The 22,065-nt window shown below is 40.2% G+C and overlaps 1 protein-coding gene across 1 annotated transcript in view; it reads right to left on the reverse strand.

The window, feature by feature from the left end:
- Window positions 1-49: 49 nt before the first annotated feature.
- Window positions 50-22,065, reverse strand: part of LOC137887508 (FERM domain-containing protein 5-like) — a 70,122-nt gene continuing 48,106 nt past the window's right edge. Inside the window, exons 2-14 of the mRNA XM_068730567.1 lie at window positions 17,794-17,898; window positions 16,683-16,725; window positions 16,456-16,534; window positions 14,382-14,479; window positions 13,595-13,718; window positions 9,700-9,787; window positions 9,340-9,428; window positions 7,537-7,600; window positions 7,028-7,119; window positions 6,854-6,928; window positions 6,612-6,680; window positions 6,379-6,485; window positions 50-3,755 (exon numbers count right to left, since the gene is read on the reverse strand). Of these exons, the coding sequence (XP_068586668.1) occupies window positions 3,169-3,755; window positions 6,379-6,485; window positions 6,612-6,680; window positions 6,854-6,928; window positions 7,028-7,119; window positions 7,537-7,600; window positions 9,340-9,428; window positions 9,700-9,787; window positions 13,595-13,718; window positions 14,382-14,479; window positions 16,456-16,534; window positions 16,683-16,725; window positions 17,794-17,898 (1,620 nt within the window). The 3' untranslated portion in view covers window positions 50-3,168. The remainder of the gene's footprint in view (window positions 3,756-6,378; window positions 6,486-6,611; window positions 6,681-6,853; window positions 6,929-7,027; window positions 7,120-7,536; window positions 7,601-9,339; window positions 9,429-9,699; window positions 9,788-13,594; window positions 13,719-14,381; window positions 14,480-16,455; window positions 16,535-16,682; window positions 16,726-17,793; window positions 17,899-22,065) is intronic.

Consider the following 22,065-nt stretch of genomic DNA (forward strand, 5'->3'; position numbering starts at 1 on the left):
TCCTCTGTGGATTCATGATTGAACTTGTAGACGTGCTAGCTGCCAGATGTCAAGAATAGATTATATTTATTCATAAATAAATTACACCAGTCTTAAGTCAGTGATTGGAAATAAGCAGTCTTGTTTGGAGGTAATCAATGCAGAACACATGCTTACAGAGACATTTGCATGTGCAGGGCCATGGTACAGGGAAGAAGCTTACATAAGACCTTATTCCCGTTTACATGATTCAGTAAAACGAATACAAGAGTTGCCTGTCAATGGAACTGTTGCCCCTCATCAGTACAAGTGATTTGAAACAGATTTTAACAATACAAAAAAAACTACATTGCAAGAGGAAATATTCAGGTAGTTGAATATGCTACTTCTGCTGTTCTAAACTGGCTAGAAATACAAACGGCTTCACTTCCGTTTCAGTAAAACCTGTTCAGAGTCGAGTGAAAATGGGTCTACTGTTAGGTGTTCAGTTCATTTACATGTACTTTCACAAGAAAACTTGCATCTACTCTGTTTCTCTAAAATGAGTCAAGGAAGAGCAGTCTAGTATTAGGCAACAATTAAACGGGACTCACATGACGACGTTACCTACCACTGTGTCTGTCAGGAGCAGTGGGCACCATTCCCTTCACACATGAATCTACCTTCTGAAGGGACATTTTGAATGTTTAGCAGACAGACAAACATTCCTTTGCTGTTTATGGTTATTATTACTCATAACATGATTTGTTATTTATTGCTCAAATTATGTTAAGTTTTTTCATACACATGAACATAAAATGAGACTTTAAAGTACAAATTATAATACAGTAATCACGTATTTTCTGCCTCGCCTGGCCTTTCACCGAACACAGTCAATCAGAAACCAGCGAGCACCGTCTGAATTAAAGCAAATGCAAAAGTGATTTATCAAGTCTAAAAACCAACCACAAAATATAATGGGTTTCTTTCTGTTAAATATAAATATATCGGTCAATAAGTCTGTCTTAGTCATCCAACTCACGGAATTATTAATACTTCTTGTTATTTTACCATTTCTGAATCTTAAAATGTTATTGTACAAAATTCAAATCAACATTCAAAGCCAGGTATTTAATACTACAGAGATAAACTTAAGTACTGTTTCATGTTAACTTCCAACCTGTTGATTTTTTTGGAAAAGGTGTGAATATTATTATGGTAACTTTCCAAACTGTCTAAAGGAGCCTGCATAACCCCTCAGCCAATCAGCATCATATACCATTACTATTGTTGCATAAAAAATACATCAATTTATTTTAGGTATAATGACATATACCTGCTGATCATTACCACCGACACACAGCATATACACCTACATGTATCCCAATCAAACACTTGTGGGCTTGTTGAGAGGACCAATGGTTAACTGTATGGTTTTAAATGATGCTGTTGATTGCTCTGGGCTGTAAAGACGCACTGCAGGCTAACCTGTGAAATAACACGTACGTAATAAGGCGAGAGAAGGAGAGCAGACTATCAGAGTTTCCGTCTGTTGACGCAAACTGACAAACATCAGACAACAGAGGTTTCTTTGGTAGGTGTGATGATGAAGATTGCTGTACGACGTAAACGAGATGTATCTTAGGCTTTCTTGTAAGCAGGGCTGAAAACTATACATCCACTGTAAAAAAAAAAAAATGCTTCAAGTCCATTAAAAGCCACTGTGAGGAAATCACAATGTGTCAATGAGAAAATCAGTTTGTACAAAAATGGAAACATGATTTAAATGTTTTCAGTCTTTACAGATAAATGCATACATTTGAACACAGCACAAAGTTCTATGACCTTCACTGAACATGAACTGAAATCAAGCTCTCTTAACGGTATAATGTGGGGAAAATATAGCACTAAAATTAAGGTCAAATTTCCCTTAATGGAAAGGATCTTGTTTTTATATTAACAGTATTGCACATCAAGATAAACTCCTTCTGTGGGAGTCAAAGAACTAACCAAACACTGCACTATCACTACAGCTCTAGCTCACATAGTCCCATCACCGTTACAACTACTGTCAAAGTAACTACGGCAAAGGGACAACTGTTCCTTACACATTGAAGTTGATTGTAGCTATAAGAATGATTTGGCTGCTATTTTTATAAAACCAGTAAACCTACCACCTCCATTACTTACTTATAGCCTTACAATTATCCATAATTTCTAGTCAGTTGACGATTAAACTTTATTGGTGCTCTAGTTGCTGGACAAAAATGGTAACGTGAGCACTCCAAATGGACGTCTGACCACAATCTAAGTCACACTTATTAAAAAATGATCATTCAAGCCATCTAACAGGACAGCACTTACATCACTCCTGAGTCAAATAGCTACTGCAACTAATTATTAGCATTTGTTTCAATTCAATTTACCAGATGTAGGGTTGTCTTCCACATTAGGAAGTTGTCAATCATCTTAAAGTGTGCTAAATTCATTTTCCAACTCTTTCCTGTCACGTGTCACATGGCAAATCCATTTATGGCTCGAATTTTAATTATAATATTTGCAAGTATTATTTGATTCAGGACTGATCTACAGTCAGTAAGTGCTGCTGCTTAGTTTTCCATTTCACACTTTCTCTAACCCCCAGACACCTGTACAACTCAAAGCAGCAGTTTTCAATCTCATAGCAGTGACCATAATAACATTTTATCATCATGAATGTTGTTGTTGGCTTTAAAATATGAAAATTAGATGAGCTAGACTGCCTCCCGTCTTCTCTCAGTACTTAATTCAAACTCTCAGGTTACACAAGACACACCACAACACACCAGGTCATTCTGTCTTACAATAATATTGCAACATATAAATTAATACAAAAATAAAGGCAACTATTAACTGGTTGAATAAGTGAAGTCTGTCAGACTTGCTTGTCCCTTTCAGTGTTTGAATCAAACCCTGTTACTGTGGCTTTGTGTAAAAATAAAATACCTTGAAATGACCTGAATTTCCAAAGTAAAATGTGATTTCCTTTCCTGCAGTGATGGTTAAACATAATAAAGGCAGGGAACAGTCCGTGGCTTGGGACAGGAACCTGTTCCTGGGAGAAGCTGAGCTGATAATAGGAATAGGGATGCCATCCTTTTCTCTCTTCCCCCCCTCCCATCGTTTGTTGTATGTGTCGCATCTCCTGTGTTGTGTATTTCAGTCTCTGCTTCACTTACTGATGAGGAAACCTCCCATCCACCGTAACTTACAGGCGAACCAGCGCCGCAGAGGGCAAAAGTATTCAAAGTGGAACTGCTGGAATTCAGGTGTCTTGCGGATGTCTCTCAGGAAGGCAATGTCCAGGTCTGACTCGGTCAGCATGATGAGGAGCAGCAGCAGGGCGAACAGCAGTCCGATGGTAACCAGGAAGAGACGCAACACGCTCAGGATGAATTTGTTCAGCTCCTCCACGTCGCTCGGGGGGGACGGCCTGCTCCTGACCATACGCAGTGCTCTCCTGCCGGAAGAAAACTCTGCTGCGTGCCCCTCCTTCGATGTGCCTGCCGCTGACTCCTGCTCATCGATGCTGCAGGGAGCACCGTTGAGGTGACGCGCCATGGGATTCTCCATCCCGTGTTCGGCCACGGGTGTGGGCAGCATGCTGTCCGAAGGGCTGTAGGCCTCGTCGGAGATGACTGCTGACGTGCTGGCCTCGCTGCCGTCCACCAAGTGGCCCCGAGAAGACATGAAGGAATCGCCATGGGAGACGGAGCGTACAGGCGTGGAGTGAGCGCTGTCTCGAAGGGACTCCAGACCTGGAAACACAACACGGAGGAAGGCAGTTCGTAAGGGAGACATGTTTAATAACTGGGACGTAATGTTGACACACTCACATTTACAGAAAGATTCTGACATGACTTTCTTATACCTCAGACCTTATAAGACTCATGAGAAATGTAATCTATTATGTCTACAAGTCATTGATGTAAACGTGTGACTATAAAGAACCTGACCCTGCTTTTTAAACAATTAAAAGAGGAGGGTTAATTCTGTTCAGTTTGAGTTTAATTAGTCCTAAAGTAGAGCTCTGCTCAGCCTCTTTGAGTTTTAACCTGGCTTACTGGGAGTATTTAAGTGCACTGTGCTCTGTTGAACACTGTGGCAACAGGTGGTCAGCTTGTCATGACCTATGCTCAAGAGACTGATCCCATCCTCCTGTCATGTAATCTATTTCTAAATGAAATAAACTGCAAAGACTCAAAGGAGCAACTGTTACTCAGTTCTCCCCCGATGTTCTTTGGAAGCTAGATAATGTGATAATGTCAACTTTTAAACTTTGATATCCATCGCGTTGGACTCAACATATTAGATAATTCCATAAATTGATAAAATATTAATTTGGGTTTTGGAATCAGAGAAACATACAGCATCACCCTGAAATATCTGGCTCATTGTTCAGACGGTACTCTTAAAGAGAAAGTTGAATCCACAAGAAGAACCACAAAAAGGCAGAACTCCATAATCCTGCATGACAAAAACCAGCCCCGGGTTTTACCTGCACAGTTGGCTGGTGGGTTGCGGCCGTGGAGTTGGGGTGGGACAGCTAGTCTGGAAGGGGTCCTGGAGCTCTGTCCCGACCCAGGACCAGAGCCTGAGGTGGAAGAACCCCCAGGGAGGGCGGGAAAGAGCGGTAGGAACCCCAGAGCCTTGCCCAAGAGCCTGGGTCCCAGAGACAGCACGCGCACATTCACATCTCGATAGCAATGATTAACCATGCGCAAGTGAACATTCACCTTGGTCTGGATCCGGATCAGACACTTCACCATGGTTCAAGGAGATCAACAAGCACCTGTCTAACCCTAACTGTGTTCCAACACACGTTTGCTGCTCTCCTTCTTTTTCTTTATCTCTGTACTTGAAACTGCCTCTCCTCTCTCCCTGCTGTCCGTCTTTGTCTCTGACTGCGCCTGGCTAGCTAAGCAGCCCTCCCTTCTTCACAGAGAGCGCTCACGTACTGGCAGGCATGCTGACAGCGGTAGAAAAATAGAAAGACAGATGGTGACTGAAAGACAAGGCCCAGGAATGTGGCTCATTCGTGCCACAGTTCACCTCGTCCATTCCTGTGGACATGGCACACACATGGCGTGGCCCCTGACAGCAGGAGCTATTTTCAGGCTGAGATATTATTACCAGTGGAAATGCCAGCGCAGCGACAGAGCACCGGGACAAAACACAGGGGGGTTGTTTCAGTGTTGCAACAGTGGGTTGCAATGTCAGAGCCTTCTCTCGATGTCGATGACAAGAGGGGGGCTAGTTTTACAAAAGACCTTCTTCGTTGAAAACACTATGCTATAAGTTTATTTATTTTTAGCGAGGCTTGTCAACGGAGAGCAAATTTACTCACAATGACAGCATTGGCAAAAGGTTAATAGCCTGTTGGAGAAAAGACGGGTCAGTAAGTGCCCTTTATAAACTGACTTTCTTGTGTCAAAATACTGCCGCAAGCCACTGGCTCCAGGAGCTTGTGTATGTGTGTGTGTGTGTGTTTCAGAAAGAGTACACCAATAGAGAAAGGGCGAGATATCACACTAAGTGAAGAGAATGACTGACACTCATGAGTGGGGGATTGTTCACATGGAAAGGCTACATTGTCCAAACAGGATATGAGTGTATTTAAATTGTGTGAGCGCCTTAAGAAGGACCCCAGATGAATTGTGCAATGTGTAATCCATAACAGATCAAGTCACATGGACTAAGAAAGTGATTCCCAACCGAATTGTACCCGAGGGGTATGCAGTTGCCAGAGGTTTGTGGAGTAGCTCAAGTAATTTAAAAAACAAATTAATGAAGTTTTAGATTATTTTTTTTTTAAAGCCACATGTTGAGTCAAGCTGTAACACATGGGCACTAAGTATAGCAATTGAGAGAGCATTATCTATAAGTAATGAATAAACAATTATTGTTAGATAAAAGTAATTGATAGCTAAAGTATTGGATAGATGGTGAAAGGGTTTAAGGTAAGAAATGGTTGAAATAGTTGGGTAAAAGTAATAGTTGAATGATGAAACTAATGAAGCTAATTGTAATGGATGAATAGTTGAAATGTCAATTATTCCACTAGTGCAACATTTCAATTGTATAAAAATCATTGCAGAATATTTGCTTCAATGTAATAGTATTTAACAATCCCTTTGAAATAAATTCAAATGAAAGTATTTGTAATATGTTAGGTGTTGGATAAAAGGTTGGGAACTCCTGGACTAAGACTTGTGCAGGCTCGCTGACCAACATCTGCCTCACACTGATGGAGATGGTCTCATTCTCTCAGCCCAGAGAGTTTGAGGAGCCACAACTGTGGCCTCCCGTCAGCCACATTTTGTGTTTTGTTGTTGTTTTTACTTTACAGTATTTCTCTGTTCTTTTGAGTGTGTGTTTTACCCTCCATGATAGAGATGTGCACAGCTCTCCGTCGGGTCCTTGGCACACTGGTCAAACGAGGGCCGTGGGTGATGGATGGACAACTCCTACTGGGCACCATTCCATGCCTGGACAAAAAACACACAGCCATATGCGCACATCACATACATGAAATGAATAAATCATTGTTAACCCACATTTAAGGCTGCAGGCAATGTCTTATTTTTTATATTTATATTTTTAAGGATTCTGACCTGTGTATCTCAGGGGGGTCTCTCTTAATTTTGGCACTTTGTTCCATCACCTCTTTTGCAACCTTTCCACTGAGAAAACATAAGAAAAAGAAAACCTGTCATGTGATTTATTAAAAACTTGACAACTAAATATAGGACTGTTACACCAAAGGACGTATAACATTTCCAAGGCTGTTCTTAATATGTTAATGTGTACTTACTTATACTTATGTGTACTTAATATTCTTACTTGAATAAGTTACCTGTATCTAAAGCGACTACCCTTGAAGAAGAGATTACTGCTGGACACAGTGCGGACTTGACTCGACTTCTCCAACCTGTGAGAAAAATGGAAAGAGAAAACATAATTTACATAATAATGTTAGGCAAGCGTTACGTCCTTTCTGCACTTTTGTGTTGCAGGTCTTGTGACTCACTTGAAGAAGGCCTGATTCTCGACTCCACACTTCCACAGATGCTTACAGGCCTCGGGTGTAGGTGCAAAGTATGTCAGTATGATCTTCTTATCCTGTAACATGTCCAGCACAGTGACTCACACATATATTATACGTTTATCTAACTCATACTTCAACATAACTCCACGTGGTAATTGTCAATACATTTTCATCATGTGAAGAGAAAATGCATAGTCTTCTGTGTTTGTTTTACAGAGCTCTTTGCTGCAGGGCATTACGACGGATCAGTCAATGCACACAATATATTATCCAACATTCAGACAGTGGCATTACTTGGTCTTTTGTCTGTTAAAACCCATAGCTACCACACATTTTTGTCCAATCATTTCCCGTTTACATCACAATTAAGGCTAGATTACATAGGCTACATAGTGGCAGTGCCCCATGCATAAAACAAAGCCACACTCATTTAACTTCCTGAGCTCCACAGGCTAGAAAAGGGAAGTTTTTAATAACGCATACATTCCTACCTCTGTCTGATTTGCATATATATGGAATGTCTTTGCTTCAAACTTGAGTTTGGTCACCTCCTCCCTGTGTTTGAGATACACAGACAGACAGAACAAAGGACAGACAGATAGAGAGGGAAATGATGATGAATGGAAAAAGAAGAAGACAAAGTGAGAAAGAAAAAGAAACAGCCACAAATAACAGAACATGGAGAGAGATGGAGGGAAAAAGACAGAAGGAAGCGATAGGCAGAAATGGATAAAGGTGGCAAAATATTTATTTTTTATTATTATTTATTAAATTAATAAGTTTTATTTTGCTGTTGAAATCTTGACATATTGAATCCCATCACAGAAAATGACAAGAATAAGGTGCAAGAGATTTAACAAAATAAAAAGTCTTAAAAAGGCATATTATAGTGTGCTGTAGTGCGACAGCCCCTCTGTTTGGTTCCTCTGCAGTGTCTCTTTCTCTTTCCAGGGCTGCAGACCTGATTGGGGATTAATCAGTGGCATTGGTCACACCTGGGGTGACCAATAGATAAAAGCTTGAGCAGCAGAATTCATTTGTTGGCAGATCTCCTCTCAGTCCTTTGTTGTGGCTTTTGGATTCTTTTCTTTGTTTTTACAGCACAACACCCGTGCAGCATGTATGCATCCACTCCCTACTACTTTACAGATTCCTCCCATCAATTTATTTCACTTATATTATCTTATTTTATTTTTTTCTTATTTTATTCATTCAGTGATACATGTTTAGTGTTTCCTGTTTGATCATTTACACCCTCCTTCCTTTGTGTGTTTCTCCTGTTTAACGACCAGATTGTCTTCTTACCTTGTGCTTAGAGTTCCAGCCTGTCTTTCCTTGTGGTTTTGTTTTTCTCATGTTTGGTGTTCCCTGTGTTTTGGATTTACCTGCTATCTGCCAACTGCTTCCTGCTACCTGTCTGTCCTTCCCTGTCTTCTCGTTGACTCAGGTTATAAGCCATTTTCAACAATAAGCCATTGAACTTTTCCTGCTGCCTTTTCCGTTTGTGTTGAACTCTGCAATTTACTGAGACTGTTACAGCTATAGTATGCCACAAAAAAATCATGAAGAATTCATACTAAGTCACAAAAAGGTCATAGAATGTTGTCATAAATATGTCATAAAACGTAATGATTAGTGTGTCATAAAAAAGTTAAACAAAAGTCATAGTTTAGCATGTGATAAACAAGTCATATTAGTAAAAGAGTAAAAATAAAGTCATATTATAGTATGCCATTAAAAAGTCATAGTATTGTACATCATAAAAAGTTCAAGTATAGCATGCCATATAAACGTCCCAAAACCATAGTATATTATTTTAATAAAAAGTCACACTATAGTATGTCGTGAAAAAATCATAGAAAAATGTAAAAAATGTACGTCAGAAAAAAGTTGTTTTCCTTTCCTTAAACAACGTGTTCTGATGCGCTTTTGTTATTTAGAATAAAAGAGAGGCAAAGTTGTACTAGATCCCTTGCAGTGCGCTATTTTGTCATAAAAACTTGAAAATTTGGACTTGAACGTGAAGTGGTTTGCTTTAAGCTTTTGCATTAAGCTGTTAATTAAGGAAGAATGCATGTTTATTGAAATTCTTTCTGTCTCATTGGTGGTTATATGTTTTTATTTCTGTCTGCTTAGCACCTTGCGCTGGTTGATATGGAGCTTTTGGAAATGACTATTTCTTGACAAACTGCTACAAAGTCTTGCTTTAAAATTTGGGCATGCACATGGCCTTTGATTTACATATGGTTATTATCTAGCATCATGTACAGTTTTAACTGTTCATCTTAACTCACCATTTGAGGAAATGGATCCTCCTGTTTCCTTGCAGCACAGTGAATCCAAAAGGAGTAAAAGCCAGAAAAGCTGGGTTGCCAGACACATCCTGACAGGCACATAAACCCATGTTTTTTGTTATTTTAGAATCATAATTTCAAATCACAGTTAGATAATATTTTCTTGTATATGTCCTACATTGATAAATTACACATCAAGACAGTAGTATAACAATTCCATTTTGATTGACTTTAGTTCATCTCACATTTACTCAAAAAACATTACAAAAATTACTCATTGCATCCAATTGCACATTAAGCTGAGACTCATGAAAAGCAAAAGCTCATAATTACAAAATACATTTGTTTTGTAAAAAACACCTTGCATGGATGAGGGTCCACTCCATATGTCTCCAGCCTCTGAGCCTTCTGGAGGAAGTTGAGCTCTGACGTTTCAGGACTCTGTCCTCTGAGAGAAAAGAACAAAAAAGTCAGTTAATTGGCTTACTGTGTGTAACCTTTATTCTATTTCACCATCATTTGATTCAAGGTTTGTGCAATTTTTTGATAAATGAGCTGAAACCAAAGCGTTTGCTCTCTGTCAAACATCACCCTCTCTAGTTTTGAAGTGTACCAGTATTGTGATGCTTTTCCCCTAAAATGGTTTCAGGTACAACTTTTACCTGTGATGACGCTCGAGTATAGGGAGATGTATCTTGATTGTTCAAAATTCTGTCAAACAAGATGGAGGAAATGAGCGATAGAGGGCAGTGTAGGATCAAACCAGTGCCTCTGTTTTGGTGTGTGTGTGTGTGTGTGTGTGTGTGTGTGTGTGTGTGTGTGTGTGTGTGTGTGTGTGTGTAAAAGACTGAGATAAGAAAAGATCAGAGAAAAATGCAAATGTTCTACTAACAAATAGGGTTGATTCAAGTGAATTATCAGCTAGTAAATCAAACTAAGGTTGCACAGTATACATTTTTATTCTACAGTATATGAGCACAGGTTAAGCTCATATCTGAGCACTGGAATGTGCATGTAGTAGTTCAGCAAATTTAAAAAGTCCAGCCAACCTCTTGCCGTATAGGCTACACAGGCTATCATCCTTTTCCAACATCACCATTGTTAGTGGATTAGCAACCAGGTAGAGCTGCTTAAGCTGATGATGCAGTAGCACTCGCACACCAAAAGTGTCTCACACTATGCAGAAGAATAAATGTGGGGATTGTGATATCCCCACCTCAGACCTGTCCAGCACACTGGCAAAATTCTGTTCACAGACTCTTTGAACTATCAGCACCACCAAGGGGAACAAATCCAAATTCAGCAGACCATTAATGGTTGCCTGAGCACTGGCTTCTGGCCACTGTTTGCCTGAGGCAGGGCCCCTCAAAACTGGGGAATTGTAGGGAGCGCTCTGCTGGATGTTGCAGACTGTTGCTTTCAATCGCCAGGTTTGAGTAGAAGTCAGAGAGTGTACTGAATCTGTATATGAAAATATCAGTGCCTTGTTTTGCAGAGGTGAGTAGGCAAGGCTATAGAGCCTGTATAAAGGCAAAGCCTATACAACAACACAGTACAAAAACGGAACCACACACACACACACACACACACACACACACACACACACACATTGAACAGAAGTGAATATTCAGCACATTAAGTTGCAATTTCAAACCTATAGTTCTGCATACCTAATCAAATTATTCACTTTCAGATGTGTTCTGAATGTGAGATGTTCTGGTCTGAGTCAAAATAAATAAATAAATAAATGTTACTTGCTGTGAGGAGTTGCATATAATCTGTCTACTGTTTAGTAGAGACAGTATACTAAACTATACTGTGATACTTTTAAAGTAGTCTTTGCAAAGTATGGTGTCTCAATTTAAAGTATGCTATGCTCCTCATAATCACTGCTTTTGAATCAGGACTTTCCATAACACCATAATGGAAAGTAAGGGATACACTAAAACTCACACCAATTGCATCCATGTTTTATCCATAATGAGAGTTGACTTGTCCTCTCAAGTATTACTGCAACAATATCTCAAAACACAGTTGCCACATCTACCAATTCATATGTTACTGATGAAACTAAAACAAATGCATGCTGTCATGGTTGATTTCCCATGACCCTATGTCCCTATGAATTTAAGATGCACTACGAGTGTTAGGTGTGCTTCCATGATACCTGCACTGTGGCTTCTAAAGAGGTGAAGGAGTGCACAAGTGCACTGCTGGGACGTGGACTCGATACCAATGTCCACCCTAAAACCTTAAGCCCTGAACACTCAGGGACTTAACTGACTTCACCTGGTAAATGGTTGAGTGTGGGAGGCTGCAAGAGCAAGAAATGGTGTGAATACGAATGGGACATCACTTTCCGGTTACATATAATGTTACCTTGATGATGCCAAAACATGTTATGTACAAACCTGGGTTTTTATATCATGTGTTTTGAAGATCTAGCAGGCTCTTGCCTTCCGAGGCGAGAGGTGATTGTCAAATAACCTGTTTACTCGTTTTTGTCACAGCTTCAAGATTATTAAAAGAAATGGTTGATGAATAAGCCAGGTGTTGGGATCCGTTTGGTTATTACCAATTATGACATTTAAATGATAGATATCAATACAATTGGTATTATCAATAGGATTATTAACATATGTTAACAATAACGGGGCATCACCCTGGAATCAGGGACCAATAACCAAACTGTGGATTAAGTCTTAAAATTGGTGTTCACTCATAATGTCAATAGTCAAAGTATTATTCCACATTCAGAGTGAACAGTGAAGGGTTGAATCTGAGCGCTGACTATAACGACCTGCTATCATCACAAAACATATGCACAAAATAAAAACAGAAAACTGCTCTTTAAAACTATAACAAGTTTATTAATCTTCAACAATACTGATCAAAAATCAATAGTAAAAATCAACAAACGAAAGATGGCGGACATACTCACGTAGTGGTTATGTCATGCAAGACGTAACAATTATTTAACGGGGCAATATGACAATGGAGAACGCGTTTACACGCCACGTGTGTATGACATAAACATAACAGTGTATATGTGTGTTTGAGTGTGTGTACGTGTGTGTGTGGGTGAGTTAGAAAACAAAAAGAACGCACTCAAAACAAGGCAGATCCTCACCGCAGCGGTAAAGTACAGCAAATGTAACTTTATCACACAGACACCCAACTGGTACATAAAACACTTTAACAAGGTAAATAGTACAGTTAACATTAACAAAACAAACAAGGTTACAAACACACTATGACCTATCTCTGCCCAGACATAAGCCTCTTACTTGAGATTGCTTTGTTGTGGTTGGTGTGTTTCTTGGCGGAATTTCTCCTGCTTAGGACCAGGGAATGACCCACGCTGTGTAGGCGGGTTAACCGGCGAGCTGATTCTCGTCTGGCAGTGGACAAAACAGCGAATGTTGACTTGAAGAAACTGGGAATTCCTTGATCTTCCTTCTGGAGGTTAAAGTGGCGAAGCACGGGGCAAGTTATCCATTTCCCATTCAGGATCCAAGTGTCTTCTTGGACACAAAACAGTCTGTTGTTCGGCCAGCGAAGTTAGGACTATTATTTCGGGTTTTTTCTTCAAGTACACCAACGTTGTTTCAACCCCCCTTAGCAACGTGAGTCGCATGGACGGCGCAGGGTAAACGTATGCGCCAGTCTATATAGCCTGTCACATCATAGCTGTGTCACAGGGACTCCCTGGGGCTCCCGTGGCTCTCGTCCAATGAGGCACCAGTGTTGGGATTTGAACCAAATCTCATACTTAGGTGAGATTTTGATGCCTGTTTGTGGTTGGCGCGATATCACAATCTAGGCTTTTTCAAAATTACATGCAGGCCTCTCTCTTTGTTTTAGCCACATGGTGACGTCCCATCACAGGTGTGTATTATAGCCTATGACGGTATTCCCCTGATTTCACATGTTTTTATGAACCATCTTAAATCATGAATGTTTCTGTGTAAGGCTGAACACACACAGGCATCCTCTTTGTTTTGTTTTTTAGGCTTCCCCTGGTAACCCTGTTTAACGTCACAATGGTATAAATTGTGGGTAATTCCTTCAGACAAAGTCTATAGGAAAGTGTGCATAAAAAACTCAAAATATCCACAAAAGAGCCATCAAGCACTCTATGATTTGTCAGTGGGACAACCCTAAGCCCTCATGACCATTAAGGCGACGTGCCTCAAAGTCTGTGAGTCAGTGAGTGTGAACATTGGGATTGGGCCATGGACAAGTGTCACCTTACATCAGCTCAGTCTTGTGGATGTCAGCAATCCGCCGCTCCAACTTCTCTGAATGCTTGGGGAAGAACTGGAACTTGGAGCTGTAGCCCTCAGGGTGTTTCCCGGGGTCGTGGTCGCCAATTTCAGCTGAAAAATTTGAAAAAAGAAAGGTTAGCTTCCATGTTTGATGATGACTTTTTCCATCCACTTATTTATTTTGATATTAAATTGCCTTACCAAATGTCATGGCTGACACTAGCTGCAAGTACCAGAAGTAGTCAATTCAAAGTAAAAACAACAAATTCAGATTTTCAAGGTCCCCATCAGAATGAGGCTTCAACCTTTTGAACACGCTCTGCTAGCACATTTGCACACACCCACACAGTAAACTACATATTGTATATTGCAGAATGTGAATACAAACACACACAAACACAGCTGGCAAGTGTTTATCAACAAGCCACGGTCCTATGGGAATCCTAAAGTCTACAGTAGGTCTCAAACATTCTAAATAATATATGTCATATGTGCCAGACAAACCTCTGTCAGAGGAAATACGGTTATATATTTAGAGTTGTAGTTTTCTGACATGACGACCACAACTGTGGAAGTTCTGGGTAGACAACAATGTAATTAAAGCTCGTAATTTCCCATCAAAACAATGATTGAGATATAACATCTAACTGTCTCAAATGCACCAATCAGAAGACCCCATTGGCTTTCTGGTCAATATCGCAAAGACTGCCTCGTGGGAGGATATTTGTGATGTTGGATAGTTTGACTCTATGACAACTCCCTATTTTGTTGTACCTTGTAATATGTAGGCAGCCAACAGAGCAGCATCGGAAGTCTTGCACAGGAGGCGACCATGGTAGAGATCCCTCTTAACCTGCAGGAAGACGAGATATCTGTGGAGTGGAACACAGAGAAACTGATGTGGGTCATTATTTAGATAAGCCCGATATCGACATTCCTCTTCATGTAAACACACATGGTGGATGTTTACGATTTAAAGTAAGGTGTCCCTTGAAGCAGCATGGGTGTCAAAAACATAGAAGAAGAAACCTTGAGAATTCTAAATTCTAAATTTAAACCTGAGGCTGACTACTGGGAAATGTATGTTGTGTTTATGTGTGCTTTTATGTGTTTGTGTACCTGACGCTGAACCCATGTGTATTGGCTCAAGGCGCTGTCTTTTTTTAAACAAAGAGACTGATACAATGACAGTGTATGAGGCAGATGCCCTGTGTTTTCTATTCTCCTTTAGATGCAATGTCTGTAGTTATTACAGATATGCTGCAGTATACTGTACCCTACACGGTGAAATGTAAAATAAATGTAGCTAGCAACAACTCCATTACTCTAGGGCCCTTTCACAACTAATTTACAATTAACCTATAACATACAAAAAAATAAATTAATCTAAAATTGTCAATCCAAAGTTGCCTGGATCATTAGACACGGCACATTAAACCAACCTGAAGGCAGAACTGGAGGTAGGCATATCATTTGGAGAATTGACAATGATCTAAAATATGATTGCTGTTTTGCAAGTCATTTTGCTCCCAGTCCACTGAATCTTCTGATCTTGTCAACATCATCCAGACATTTCTCATATGTCAATTTTCCCGCTCAATTCCGCCTGTGATTCGACTTCTCTCCAAGCAGCAAAGCAATAAATAGTATCGCGATACTAAGTACAGTTGGGATGTGTTATTGAGCCTTTTTTACATCCTGCCACCACCTTGTAAAAAGATATACAGTATAAAGACAGTGTAAAGCATGTCTATGCGTATCCACCATGCATTTGTGTGTCTGTGAGAGCTTCCAGTCAGATGGAGGAGGGTGGAGGAGCTGTCCCTTGCCGGCACTCCAGCTCAATCAAGAAGAGCTGGATTGCAAATAAGAGATTTCACTGCTTGGCAACCAGTCGAGGGATGTGATTTACAGGGATCTGTGCGCTCCGTAGCTCTGTGGCTCACTCCTCACAGCAGTTTGTTCAGCTGTCAAGGATGCCACACACAGTACAGTAGTGGCGAGGAGCTTCATGACACTGCAGCTTACTGTATAAAAAAGAGAAAACTCAAACCCCCATGCACACAGACTCACTGTTGAGCTCTGGATATTGTGGTTTTACTTTTATACCTGCATTACTTAATGCATTTACGTTACATTTATACTTGTAGTTCACCCAATTATGAAGAAGGCAAACTGAAAACATATTTTCCATGAAAATCTATCATAAAATTATTTAATTTAAGTTTTTAATCAATAAAAACAATGATTACAGTCCTAAGAAGTATGTACTGATCCAATTCTCAGTTAAGACAAAATCAAACATTATTCTTGAAAACTTCTAAGTTTACTTATCCATGTTTAAATTATCTTAAAGATGGCTGCACAGGCCTTAAAACAGTAAGATATCAGAATACTTTTTATGAGACAGATTTAAAAAAACACTCCCTTTGGTTTAATAAAACCAGTCCAAAGTGTGGGATTTTTTAATGCTACTGTACTGAGGTTTGCTCTCTGTCAGCATTTTTACACCGTGGTTATGACTTCCAAAAATAGAGTTGTATGGTGTGATTGTCCCCTAGTTGAATGTAATTATATGCCACCTGTCAGACATTATTGTTAATACCACCAGTGAGGTCAAACAGAACCAATAGCTGTTATCAACAACCAGATCTGCGATACCAGAGAAGAAATTATATAAGACGTTGCTCAAGCCTACTGCCATTCATACAATTTGCTTGTATTACATGATTAGTAGAAATGTCACAACTCAATCAGTGGAAGACTAAGGGAGACATGAGAGGCACGTTTTATTTCCCTCAACCCCAACCCCCCATCTGCAGCCCATCAAGCTATCTTGAAATCTTACCTGGTGATTTCCTCTTTTAGGGCAGCGGGGTCAGGCGGGTAAAACTTGACACGCAAACACATGGTGAATGGAGGCTGGGCTGGAGAGAAAGACAAATATTTAAAATCTATTGTCATGTTTCTAATGTTGTTGGCATGTTTGGTGTGTTCTTCTTTTTCTTTTATAATTAGGACATATTTTCTTGAGGGTTTATTATTAACCAACTAATCAACTAATTATATACTTACATTTAATTTGTTTGGCAATTGACTTTGTAAACTCCAACCAATGCTGAAAGGGAGAGAAAGAGAGGTAAAGACCACTTTGGACACTGAATGTTTGGCATCTAAACTGTCAGTCTGAAATCTGATTGCTCAGCAGCTGAGCATGATGACTTCTAATCTATAGCTGGAAGGCACATTAGAATAACTCTCATCTCCTTGCCTTCTGTTTATTTAGAGCCCTTACAACACAGTCTCCATGCAGTCAGTGAGATGATGACACGCTGACAATAACGGAGCACTGCGTTCACAATACAGTACCTGTAAAACACAATGATGAATGAACACCTGCATTCACATTTTCTTCAAATGTCTCTCAGCTAAAATGCAAAGAGAAAGTCCAAAGTGGATACTATATTCCAGCTCTGAAAGCATTTGCGCTCCCATCCATAGTTCAAAAGTATAACGATTAACAAATACTCGGTCCAAGCACTGCAAATTCACCAAGGACTATGTTAATGTATGTGATTGATATTCATCTCAATCAAAGACCAGCAGTACCTGTCCTGAATATTCATTTAGAGGAGAAAAAAAGACTCATTTGACCAGTAAGGTCCGGCATTCTTACCTAACAATATTTACTAAAGCACCCGTCTCTCCCTGAGAGACTTAATTGATCTACAGACTCTAAAAGGTAGAGTAGAGATAGTCAAGACTGACTGTGAAAATGTGACCACAGAGGGTTTCTTATCCTTGCATCAGATTTACAGGGTTTCCTTGGACCTTTTAAGATTTACATTTGAAGTGTTATCAGCCTCAAAATCAAGTATTGCCTGTTAAACACATCGCTGTACTACCTTTGACAACAGAAAATGTTTTTTTACGAGATAAGGGATTTGCTCTGCAAACTTGGGTGAACTAGTTTTTAAGGGGACAAATTATTCAAAATCATTCCAGATATTTCAGATGAAAGAATGACACGAGTGAGAAGAGAAGAAGATAGAGAGAATGGAAATGAAAGAAAGAAAGAAAAGAAGAAAGATGGGCAGATGACAGAGAAGTAGATGAGACTGAACATTCAACTGAATTTAATCCAACAGAAATTTGGTTGGGTGTATTATTATAAACTAATACTTACCCGCTGCTTGTCTGGGTCAACATATCTAATACCAAAGTAGTCTTTCTCCAGCAGGTTGAGATGGTGGCAGATGAGGTCGAACAGGTACTGTCCCTTGGCATCCCGCTGAAAGAGAAATAATATGTGAAAAGTCACATAATGAACCCCAATCAATGGTGCATATACTGTTACTGTATGCCAACACTGCCCAGATGAAGCAGCAAAAAAACACACATCAATAGTGTCACATCTTTGGAGCCCCTGAGAAGTCAGAGAAGCCACCAGAAAGTGTTTTAATATTTAACTACCCTCAAGAGACATATATGAGGGCTATCAAATATTCATATTGAGGCAGCAGCCACCTGTGAAAGCTTTGAGAGATTTTTGCTGCAGAAAAAGACCTGGAGAGACAGTGAGACAATGTGTGGGCAAAGGACCGGCTGAAAAGGAGAGGAAGCCCCCGTCCTGCAGTGCAGTGTGAAAACCTGACACTTCTATATATAAATACTTTTTGTATCTTTTGTATCATTTAAGAACCTGGAAATACAAAGTTTATTTTAGAATAATTAAGAAAATAAGCTATTCAGCTCCCCAAGTTCAGATGAACAGAATAATCTAGATCAGGTGTGACAGGAAGTAGGAGAGGAAACAGGCTTGCTATCCGGCAGTGTGAGCAGGGCCATTGCATAAAGCTGCATCTGCCCCAAGAGACTCATTAAAAATATAGTCTAATTAAGTCTTTATTTAGATTTAACTGCAACAATAGGGTGCAGGCAAACAAGGCTGCCACTGCATGCATAACAAAACACAAGCCATTGGATCACTGCGAATATACACAAGTACGGAAAACCTGTCGCAAACATCACAAACGTAACTTTGGGACACGAACACCGGTCTACAACACCAGTCTCTTGGTTGAAAGTCCTGTATTTTCTTCACCCATCCACCTCCTCACCTCCCTTCCCTCCCGACTTGCGTGACTTTGTGACTTTTTTCAGTCTTTATACTAACTATGTCATCATACTCCCAGAGAACTTTCTCTGGGTGTCTAGTAATAACTCGGATGGGAATGAAAACGGGCTGTGTTATGCTGCGCAAGCTGTTCAAAGTAAATTTATGGTCAAGTTCAGCCCCTTTTGGAGCTTTTAAGCTGATATTCCCAACCATTTTACACATGCCTCTTGCAATCTAGGCATACATGTTTAGAAACTGAAGTCACTGATATCGACACACACACAGATTTCTCCAACTGTGCAATGTTCACTGTACATATACACTCTAACTATCCTTCCTTCATTAGCAAAGGACGCTATAAAATATCCTACAGTACCCTTCAGAGGAGACACTGCGTGACACAAAACTGCACAGTCAGAAAGTCAACGGCAGATATATGAGAACGGAAGAGGAAAAGAGAAGAGAAAGACAAAACCAAATAAAGAGAGGGAGAAAACAAGGGGGGGTGGGGGGGGGGGAGAACAAGCTAGGCCAGTTGACAGTGATTCATCTGTCTCAATGCAGCATGCCACAGGACAGGAAACATTGAAGGAGTCATGTATGAACCATTTCCAATCCCTGATGAGACATTTAAGACAATGTGAGAATCTCTATGCTGAAGCCTGTTCACACTTCTGTTTGACTCAATATCAGATCAAATGGCAGAACAAACACCTTTCAGGTCACATGTGGCTTAAAGAGAAAATTTGCCACTTTTTAACAGTATGTTAATGCAGCCACAGCCTCGGCCTCTATCCGCTGCATTCCTTCTGCCATACCCTGGCTCGAATTAATGCGGCTGAATATCCGAGTCAGCCATAACACTGTGAAATGTATCCTCGTTCATAATATCGTCTGCAATCATGTTATGCCATTTTCGCTGTTGGAAATAGAGCTTGTTTGCAATACAAGAGAAAAAGGAAGTTGTTTGTGAGCGGCATCTAGAGAGCACTCCCTGGCTACCCAGAAGTGGAGACTAGAAACCCAAGCTGAAATAGCAGACTGTAGTTCTTCCTTGCCTCCAAATTGCCACGTGAAATGATGGATTCAGGAAGAATCCATCAAGTTTTTGCAGCTGCAAAGTCACCTTTCTCAGTCAATATAGCAAGCACTGAGGAATTTACTGCTTAAATTGACATTTACATTTATTTGTGTTCAACACAGCCACTGACTGAACTCAGTTTTTACTAGTGACTCCGGTTCTTTTGGTTGTTTTTCTCTCTCTCTCTCTCTCTCTCTCTCTCTCTCTCATAAATCCTCAGGAGACATTTTTGCTCAGGTTGAAACATTTTCCACAAGCACGAGCGAGCCTTTGTGTCAATTCACATCGCCCCTGTGAATTTGAGTTGCGTTTTCCGTTGCTGGCTCTAAAAAAGGTTTTGCTTCTGACTGAACATAGTCTTGTTGACAACATTGGATATATCACACTGTATCTGCTTGTGTCAGCACTTCATTGAAAGCTACAGTATATCACCCATATTAAATACAATATTACAGTTTTTCTCAATTGCTAAGACACATTTCTTGAAACTGTCACCCATTTTCTCAGAACTACAAACACAAAACCACATTGTCCAAACTACGTTCCCAAAACCCCTGACTCTTCTGGCAAAATTAAACACTCGCCCCTAAACCATTTAACCTGTGCTCAAAATCAAGCAATGCTTTCAAATCACAAACACAGTACTTAAATATTCAAACACAGTAGATCAATCATTAGACACAACACAAAAAAATGGAGAACACAGCAGCCAGGGCATGTAGTTAAAGAAAAAGTGTTTATTATACACAGTAAACAGTAAATGTGTTTTGGTAAAGAATAGAATACAGTACCCAACTGTCAAAACATTTTATAGTAATGAAAAACAATTCTAAATGAAAAGCATATTACAATGAAGTCAATATCAGTGTTCACTCTGCCTCAGCGTCTTGTCTTCGTGCTGGGTCTGGCCAGAGGACTTCATCCACCTGACAGGCGATGTTCTCCCTTGCCAGGCAAACGGGGGAAAAACCCTCTGGTGTGCCGGACCCAAGCTTGGCAAGACTCCACAGTGACGTCACCACAAGCCAATTCCATGGCTTGTATTAGATTCACCCTTGTGTATGGGTGTCTGTCATACACCTTCCACCGCCATGCAGAGAAAAATTCTTCAATGGGGTTTAGAAAAGGGCTGTACGGTGGAAGGCTGACATTTAGGAAATTTGGGTTGATGTTGAACCACTCTCTAATTCGGATACTTCGGTGAAAGCTCACATTGTCCCAAACTACCACATAGACAGGTTGCACTGCCTGCTGGTGAACCTGGTGCTCACGTAAAGCATCCCGAAGACCATCCAGAAAGGCGAAAAGATGATCCATGTTATATGGCCCCAGGGTTGCATGATGGTGAAGAACCCCATGGTTACTCATGGCTGCACAAAGGGTGATATTGCCACCACGCTGGCCGGGAACTTCCACAATGGCACGTTGGCCAATTATGTTCCTGCCTCTCCCTCTCCTCTTTGCCAGGTTGAACCCTGCTTCATCCACGAAAATGCGGCGTCTCCATGGAATCCAGTTCAAACATTCTCTACACGTGAAAAAAGATACATACACCAAGTAGTGTAGTACATAAGGTATACAGAAATACAGACTCCTGAGTGTTCTTTATGCACACTTTATGCACAGTAAAGTACAGTAAAGAGTGTACACTTACTTGAACATACTGAAATCGTAGTTCTTTGACCCGTTCTGAGTTAGGCTAGAAGGGTACTCTGTAAACTTGTTTCATGCGTACCCTGTTGCGTTTGAGCACACGATCAATAGTTGAAATGCTGACACTGTTGATTCCTTCAAAGTTGATATTGTCCTCAACAACTCTTTCCTGGATTTCACGGAGTCTGATGGCATTGTTCTCAAGGACCATATCTACAATCAGAGCCTCTTGCTGCTGTGAGAACATAGCAGCCCTTCCACCCGCATGTTGTATTCTTGTAGTTCTGCAAGAAGGGAAAATGCACAGTAATCTAAATCAAGTATACCATAAATAGCAATGGACATCACAATACAGTTTTTCTATGCATGTTTCCCCCTAGTCTAGTTCCCCCGTTTTTCTGTTGACAAAAGGATGTGCTGACTTACAGTACACTGTAATTACTAGTTATTGTATTCAGTACTGTAGACAGTATGTACCAAAATGAAAGTAAACATTTACCTGTTTTCTTGTCTGAATAACCTGATGATGGTGGCCACAGAGAACCTGCTCAAATTAGATTGAACTCGGATTCCTGCTTCCCGCATTGTCATTCCATGCACAAGAA

The sequence above is a fragment of the Cebidichthys violaceus genome, unplaced genomic scaffold, assembly GCF_023349555.1.
Source record: "Cebidichthys violaceus isolate CVI_PGR_0920_01 unplaced genomic scaffold, fCebVio1.0.p SCAF_5, whole genome shotgun sequence".
Lineage (NCBI taxonomy): Eukaryota > Metazoa > Chordata > Actinopteri > Perciformes > Stichaeidae > Cebidichthys > Cebidichthys violaceus.